General features: G+C 40.3%; 1 protein-coding gene across 1 annotated transcript; it reads right to left on the bottom strand.

The window, feature by feature from the left end:
* Positions 1–6,063: 6,063 nt before the first annotated feature.
* On the bottom strand, positions 6,064–6,747 carry LOC118744594. The gene has a single exon (XM_036477722.1). It carries the CDS (start codon positions 6,745–6,747, stop codon positions 6,064–6,066), a length of 684 nt encoding a protein of 227 aa, XP_036333615.1.
* Between the last annotated feature and the right edge of the window lie 2,210 nt (positions 6,748–8,957).

Here is an 8,957-nt window from a genome sequence, read left to right as displayed (position 1 = left end):
AATATGTACATACATGCCTGCATATATGTATGCATTTATATAAACCAGAGGTTCCCAAACTTCGTCGCCTTTCAAAAATGTACTGGTTTCGGTGGACCCCCTGCTGATGCATTTCTAAATACTCGCAAAGCTCGTAAAAAAATTAAATGTGAAGATTAGATCTAACTATGTAAATTTGCATTGCTGGTGAATTCAAAAACTAAATATTTTCTTTCTATTATTTTTTATTTCTATTTCGTCGGCCGCTGTGGTGTAGTGGCGCGCTTTCACTCATCAGCACCTGGGTTCAAGCCCTGGTCAAAGCAACATCGCAAAATATATAGGTTTTTTCTTAACAGTGGTCGTCCCTCGGCAGGCAATGGCAAACCTCCGAGTGTATTTCTGCCATGAAAAACAGCTTCTCATAAAAATACCATCGCCGTTCGGAGTCGGCGTAAAACTGTAGTTCCTTTCGCAGGTTTTAAAAAACACAGCTCGTAAATCCATCAAAATACTCTCTCGAGAAGTTATATTTTTTAAGATCACTTCGAGTCCTAGCGTTATTTACATTATCCTCACCATAAACTCATCAAATGTTCGGCTCGCTTATCACAAGCAGGTGTTTGTTCTAAGTGAAGTGACCAGTCCAGCAGCCCAACAAGTTTTCTGCAGTGTCGTCTGCTCAGTGAGAGCAAAATACTAGATACACCTTCTAACATTGAAGGCAACATGAGTTTTGTCTACCTGCATCCCCTCGATGCCTCCCAGTCATTGCTGAACGAAGTATTCACCCAGTTTCTGATGGTTGCTTCGATGACCGAAAGTGTGTGTGTTAAAACTGGTTGGGGGCCGAGGAATGCCTGGTCTGAGCCAATTTTGACCAAATGGTCAGATGTCTCATTACCAGGTACTCCTGAGTGAACTGGCACCCAGAATAAAGCAAGCTCGTTATGTGTACCACCATAATTTAGTCGAGATTTGCATTTCCGAATTAGCTTGGAAGTAGTTAGAGGGCTGGCCAATGCCTTAAGTGCATCTTGGTTGTCACTGCAGACACGTTAACTCCTTCTCCTCCATCTATTTCCACCACGTAGTGCATGGCATTGAGGATTGCAATTACCTCAGCCTGGAAGACCCAAGCATTTTTCCCAACAGAAAAGTGAATCTTATCCCCATTTACTTCGAAAAAGACCTCAGATCATGACCCAGAGTCAGGTTTGGAGCCATCAATGAAGATTCGACAATGTTTGAGGCCCGGCTCAGTGATGAAATTAATGAGCATTCAGTCTCAGGGAACTCAACATTATAGAATCTCTTCAACAAAGGTAATGGTGGCGTACTATCATGGAGCATTGAAAATGCAGAAGTGCTTAAATCTCTCCCGCCAGCAATTCCCGCCGCGCCCCACTCAGTGTTATACCAACATCCGCTTCCTTTTAGTCTGCTGGTGGCCTTTAAGGCTTTCCCACGTATGAAAACCCAAAGTGACGGTAAGTGCAGAAGTGCATCAAGAGCAAAGAGCACTATATACTACTAAAAAAATTAAAGTTTAATAAAGAGGCTATCTATCAACCAATTTGGTTTTTTACTATCGAAACCAATTACATTTTCGTGGACCCCCACATTTTTTCCTCGCTAAAGTAGACCCCCGTCCGAGTCGCCCGTGGACCCCTTTGGGAATCACTGATATAAACAAATACCCGCATGTATAATTTTGCATACTAAAATGTGAACGAAAATGTCTTTGGACTGTATTTTTTTTTTTATTGTTTTTATTGCGCACTGCACAAGTAGAGTCGATTGCAGCCATTGAATGCATTGCAAAGTATTTCAAAATAACGTTCTGAAGGAGGTACGTACACACATGTAGGAATGCTGAAGCGAAAGTAACAGGGGGTTATGGCTATTGTCATAAAACTTGCCATTATTCTGGCAATTAAAAGTAATGATTTTATTAACCCTTTGCAAAGCTACGCATTCGAAGTCAAATGGTGTGGTATTCTTGTTGTCATTGAAAAAAAATTGGAGCAATAGTCTAGTTACTCTAGACATAACTTGACTTACGTAAGAAACGTCAATGATTACTCAACATCAACTTAGCCAGAAGTGAAAATATTTTGTGTTTGTATTTTTCTTCTCTGCTAATGGTCACTTTGCCGCCTATAAGCCACCTCAAAATATTCCTGAACGCATATATATTGCGTTGGCCAATATAATAGGTTACGATACGTAAATTAAGTCTAGACTAGCTGAGCCTTAAGTCGTTGTAAAGTGCGAGAAATTATTACTTTAAATATTACTTAAGTACACTTAGAAGAATATAGAGATAAATGGGCGTGGCGCGAGTGAACACAATCGACTAGGTGGCTTGAACGGGAGACTACATCCAGTAAAGTAAACACACGCGTGCGTCTATGCCCTCAAGCCAGTATTAAAATGTCAATGCCTACCCCCTGGTGGACTACCCGGTTATTGACGACTGAGATAGTACTTTTGGTGACCGGTGTATGCACTGGCTGAACATCCGGTGGCAACTGGTGAGCGCCGATAGATGTGCGCTACTAACGATAGGTTCAAGAAACGGACAATTTCGACGAGGTCGGACCAAATAGAGGTGGTGTTAGTTCATTGGGATTGAGTTGGCATGTAAAGTGGTAATTGGTGTTATGTAGGGAGTCTCCATATGTCGGACACTCATTGGGGATATTAGGATCGAGTATGGACAATAAGCTGTTGAGACGGCTGCAATATCCGACCGAAACTGGGCCAGAGTAGCGGGGGTCTCTCCTGGCACTTGAAGCTCCGTGTCTGCTACAGTTGGTGATTGGACTCCGATCAGGACATTCCCTATCAATGCCGTTGGTAACTCGTCGATACCTTGTATTCGAATAGTTGCCCTGATTGGAGGCTTCTCCTCGAGCAAGGGACTGTTTAATGTACTCACGTCTGTGACATCCCACCAGAAACTGCTTGCTGAGTAACTTGTTATGGCCCCTTACGGGAAGCATTTGGTCCTCGCTGTGCAGGCGTCCTGTCGCTGTCCGGTGTGCGGCATACAGACAAGTCTGTAGCTTCATCCACTGCGTTCAACTAGTCCCCGTTGACCGTATTTCGAATAATGGAAAAGTCTCACCAAACATTGGGAGAAAAGAGAATATATACACCTTTGTTATTCTAGACTATAACCAGAGCTGGGTCGTAATGATTCCTTTAGGAATTAAATTACTCCCAATTACAGATTACAAGGAATTGTAATTAGGAATCAATTCCTTCAGTCCACAGCAAAGGAATCGATTACTTTTTCAATTCCTTGAAGTAATTTCAAATGTAATTGGGTTTTTCTTTAATTCCATTACAAGGAATTTCATATTGTAATTGGAATAAATTACGAGCTCGTAATGTAATTTTTTTTTCCAATTCCTTTGAAAGGAATTGAAAATGTAATTGATTTTTTTTCAATTCCATTACCTGGAATTGCAAGAGTACTTTAGTTTTTCCAATTACCCAAAGGAATTGTAAATGTAATCGAGAAACTGAAAGTTCATTCACGAATATACAATGTGGAATTTTTGTTGTGGTCAAAGATTAAAATCGAAAGCACACATTGGACATCTTCTATGTATATATATATATATATATAAAAATGTTGTGTTCGTATGTCACGGTCATAAAAACCCGAGAACGGCTGAACCGATTTGAATAATATTTTTTTTATTATTCGGTATAATACCAGAACCAATGATATCGCAAAAATTTGGTGGGTTGCCACCTATTTTAAACTTTAATTAATTTAAAATCAATGAATTATTACAATATGGGTATTAAGTTAAAGAGGTTTAAGAAAGATAACTGCTGGAAGTATTTTTGACGAGGGTGGCCTCCTATTTGAAAATTTAAACTCAGTCAAATTGTTAAAAAAAATGAAATATTGCCATGTGGGTGTCAAACTAAAGAGTTTTAAGAAGGCTTACTGCCGAAAATATGTTTGAGGAGGGTTGCCATCTGTTTGAAAATTTAACTAAAGTACATTGATAAAATAAATAAAATATTACAATATGGGTATCAAATTAAAAAGGTTTGAGAAAGATAACTGTTGGAAATATTTTTGAGGGGGCTGCCACCTATTTGGAAATTGTAACTCAGTTAAATTGATAAAGTAAATGCAATGTTGGCATGTGGGTGTCAAACTAAAGAGTTTTAAAAAGGCTTACAGTCTACCATTAACACTTCCAGAAATATGCAATATGAAAAGTTCGGTTTATATGGGAGGTGCCACACGCCATTCTCCAACCATGCAAATTTTTCTCCATGAGTATGGAATTGGTCTTATATATGTATATAGAAATCACCATACCCAGTTCTAGTCCTCTACCACAAATATATGCAGTTTGAAAAATTCGGTTTGTATGGGAGGTGCCACGCCCCCTTTCTATATCGAAACTTTTTTTAGCTATAACCATCCTTGGAAAGTCTGCAGTAGATTCCGAAATTTCAAAAAAAACGGTACGGCCTTTCTCGAGCTTTGCGAACAGAAAAAAACGCCTTTCAAAATATATATTAGTATAGACTAGCCAAACTCTGCTTGTTTTGCGGGTTAAAACACTACTACCAATGAAAATCGATGGATAAATAAACAAGTTTGCAAGGGTTAAGTGAAATTGCAATAATTTTTTGTATGAAATACTAGCAGGAAATTTAACAAAGCTATTGCAATTCAACAGTAAAAATTTTTTTTTATAAATTTTTCGATTACTTTTTAAATTACTTTGAGGAATGGAATTGGAAAAAAAATCAATTACATTTTCAATCCCTTTCAAAGGAATTGGAAAAAAAATTACATTTTCAATTCCTTTCAAAGGAATTGAAATAAAAGAAATTACATTACTAGCACGTAATTTATTCCAATTACAATATGAAATTCCTTGTAATGGAATTAAAGAAAAAAACAATTCCATTTGAAATTACTTCAAGGAATTGAAAAAGTAATCGATTCCTTTGCAGTGAACTAAAGGAATTGAATCCTAATTACAATTACTGAGGAATGTAATTGTAATTGTAATGTAATTGCATTTACCCAGCTCTGACTATAACCTTTGTTCTCTGAGAGTGGAAAGCAGGAAACAAAAATTAACCAAAATTCCATCAAACTTTATGACTGGGCCACATTTTTTGTGAGTTTTGGTTGCCATAGTGATCCAATCCTGCCCATATTTTATATTTAGGGTTTTCATAATACCATATTTCTAGTAAAATTCGAGCACATGTCAAGTTTCAGAGAAATCGTTGCAGGTTAACTATTATTTCCACCTGCATCCATATAGTCGAAACGCTGTGGGGCGGTCGGTTCTAAACTGTGCTGTGCCACTGTGGTTGCTTGGAACAAGTAGGCTGCAGTGAACAACACAGCATTGCGGACAGCTGCAAAATCCCTTCGCCTGAAGATAATCTTCATAGTGAGGCCGAGATGCTCCCATTAAGGGAGCAGAGAATCATACCCAGCAAGCAGTTACTCGTAGGTTGCTATGGACGTGTGTACCAGAAGGCATATCGACCAATAGAAGGAGGAGCTCCTGAAGTATGTGCGTCAACCACTGGACCCAGATTATTAGTCACGAACTTGAAGATTTTTAAGCTGTGGGGTTTATAGAGTGAAACAACGGAAATCACTTCATTGTAGCTTCTTGTTCTTATTTACGCAATTTTGCATTTTTCTATATTTTTGAACATACATTTTCATAAGCGGGTTAAATTAAATGCACTCTAATTTGGATAACAGTGGTAAAGATTTAGAAACTGCCACGAATGGCTTAACATTCTCTTTTGATATAGAACTTTTCGATTTTTATCACGTCTTTTTGTCAACTAAATTAATTTCTTGAGCAATTTCAGCTTTCAATGTCATGACCAGCTTCAAGCAAGAAACTGAAAGCTGAAACTTTCAATAGAATTAAGCATAACCCCAGTCTAAATTAAAAAACTATCGATGCACACATCCATACCATCACAAAGGGTTCAGCCATCCAAGTAGTTTGCCAAACCGCAACCACCTTTAGTGTGCCACAATGCTTATGCTTTCAAATTCAGTTAGTGCATGCCACAAAGTGGTCCAACAAATAGGCAATTACACTCGACCGGACGTCTGGGCTTCGCTTTGAGTTGTTTACATTCCGAAAATGCGGGGTACGGTGTGCATATCTTGCGGCATTTGGCTGCCGGTTTGATGTAGAAACACCTGGGTGGATCACGTGCAACGCCACAACCGGGCAGACGAATTTTTAAGCAACGCTTATTCCCACCAACCGAACAGCTGCGTTTTTCCTCCATGCTGAGGTGCGGGCAAGCCGTCTTCGGGTGGGCGGACTTCTTGCGTCGCTCCAATGGTGGCAATTTGACCTTCTCGAAGCAGCAAATCTTGCGCGGTGCTGTTCTTATGTCTGGACATTCACTCCAGGTTTGCGTATAATTGCGCTTCGCTTTGTCGGACGGTTTATAGTAGAGATCATCAAAGCGCGGCAAGACATTTTTGCAAATGTCCAGACAACACTCGGGATTCAGCCACATAGATTGGCGCTTATCTTTTTTACACTCGCCTTTGTCCTCTTTCTCTTTGAGGCTCTTTTCACTGCACTTTGGTACGTTAGGGTCGCAATGACTGCGATAACTTGGATGCTTGGACTGGCTGGTAAATGTACGTGCAAGGGAATGAGTGAGTATTGTACTTTTCAGTGCTTGGATGAGATTATTACTGAACGACTGGTAGAGCGCCATTTTGGATAGTTCAATGTGAATTTGAGTATTGATTGGTTGTCAAAGAATTTAGATACGTATACCGTTACTTGATCAATAGTTGAAGATGCGTTAAAATTTTTAGTTTCGTGGTTTCTGAGCAAAAATTTCGTTGTTTTTATAATTTATTTAAAAGATGAAAAAGAAAACTTTAAATTTTAGAAAAAAATCAAGATATTTTTGTTGAATTTTTTTGGTTTTTGAAACTAGAATGAAAGGAATTCTAATATCAAGCTACTGAGTCAACATTCCATTTTATTTGCTTGGGGCCAATATCCAGCAAGTATGAAGAAATACGTAAGTTGTGGTTTAAAGCTCAACCAGCCACCGACGGAGCGCCCTTCCGTACCTGCCGTCCATATCAACATATGAAATTGCTGTTGATAGAGAGCGAGGAGAAGCAACAACGCCACCGTCATGCACGGACTACGGTTTTACGTTAACACCGACTACAGTTTTGCGTCAGTGGCTAGTTGAGCTATTAGAATATATCCACGGTAAAGTGCATATGCTTGTCGTAAGCGGCGACTGTAATTCACTGGTCCGAGTGGGAATGGCATATGACGTAGGTGTGTCTCAGGCAGGGGCGGATCCAGCGGGGGGGGGTTTTGGGTATTAAACTACGTATCCGTCAGTGGCGGATGCACGGGGTGTGTTTTAATAGGGCGCATATGCATGTATAATATGGCGTCTATGTATTAAAACACCCCCGGTGGGTCTGCCACTAACTGACACGTAGTTTAACCCCCAAAACCCCCCCGATGGATCCGCCCATGGTCTCAGAAATAAGGAGGATTACGGGAAGAATGCACTTTGAAACACAGATCACCCTGGAAGAAGTGCTTAACTGAAGATTAGTACTTTCAAACTATTTTCTGGACGTAACATTTATACTTAAGATGATAGTCACACAACCTGAAATCCAGCAGCTCTTGCAATAAGACCATAGATTCTGAAGGGTTCAATCATCACACAAGCCTTCAGTGTTTACATATGTACATACATGAAGCAGCGCATCCTGAAGAAGAGAATAATATTTATTCTTATTCATTCCTCTTCTTTAGAGACAGTATTGGACCAACCTTCTACAATATGCATGATTACGAGAGTAGTTATATGCCGACGGCCACCCACTCATGGCACAGGTCTGGCATCATTTTCCAAAAAAAGAAGGAAATTATGCGGAAACAGGTGGCGAAACGACGGCAGCTGAAGTATTCCTGGGGATCCTCCTGCTGCTACATATCTCCAGGGAAATTAGTACACGAAAACTAGTGGTCCCTTGTGTGATAAAAGGGCACTCAAATTTGCTGCTGGAAGATGCCTTTGCATCCTAATGGCTGCCCCAATGTTCTCTCGAACGGTGGCCATGACACTCGAAAAAGTATTTCTGGTGCTGCAGACGTGGCGACAATTTGTGCGGAGAAGGCTGACTCAGTTTTTGTATCGACAGCGGAACAAGATGACCTCACCATAGCCTCCTTAATCCGCCACGCTTTCTTCTTTTTTTTATTTAGTGCTGTAACCGCCTAAGCGATTTTGGCAGATTTCGATAAAAACACGTCAGTCGTTTCTGTTCTGTGCCAACTGACGCCAATTGGAAATGTCAAGTGAAGTAAAGTCCCTAGTTCACTTGGTCTTTCCATATCAGTGGGGACCTCCCTCTTCCTCTTGTACCACCAGCGTGTTCCGAGTTGAATACTTTCAGAGCTGTAGCGTCGGTGTCCGTCCGGACGATGGACCAGTGTCGGTGTATTTTAATTCGCCTTGGCTAGTATGGTCCCATTCAGGTATCTGGCGGAGCGAGGGTGAGTACAGGTAGGGCCAGTTCTGCTATGCTCTTATTTGTAAGTAATATTATAGGCTGACGGCTGACCATGCTGCAAGTGCAACCCCACAGAACAGTCATAGAACAGGACTCACCCTCACACCAAAAGTATATTGAATTTCAACGTGATATAGATGATAAAAATATGCTCTGCTCCGAAATTTGAGGAAAAAAGCTTGCTTGGTCATAAGGAAGAGCATCTGAACTCGCTTTTAGCGCTATCAAGAGTTTGATCTACGCAGGACCTTGATTAAGCCTGATCCACAGAAATGCGACTGAGGGCACATCTTGGCCCTACTGGAATAAGGAGCTTTAGAATCTGAGACGTTTAAAAACTAACTAAACAGCAGTAAGGGATAAAATC

Source organism: Rhagoletis pomonella, unplaced genomic scaffold, assembly GCF_013731165.1.
Source record: "Rhagoletis pomonella isolate Grant_MI unplaced genomic scaffold, Rhpom_1.0 Rhpom_scaffold_00008, whole genome shotgun sequence".
Lineage (NCBI taxonomy): Eukaryota > Metazoa > Arthropoda > Insecta > Diptera > Tephritidae > Rhagoletis > Rhagoletis pomonella.
The sequence above is the reverse complement of the archived record's forward strand: the minus strand, read 5'-3'. Positions and strand labels throughout refer to the sequence as shown.

What these genes read in the sequence shown, in the direction of transcription:
- LOC118744594 (XM_036477722.1), bottom strand. Translation starts at nt 6,747, where the DNA reads ATGGCGCTCTACCAGTCGTTCAGTAATAATCTCATCCAAGCACTGAAA.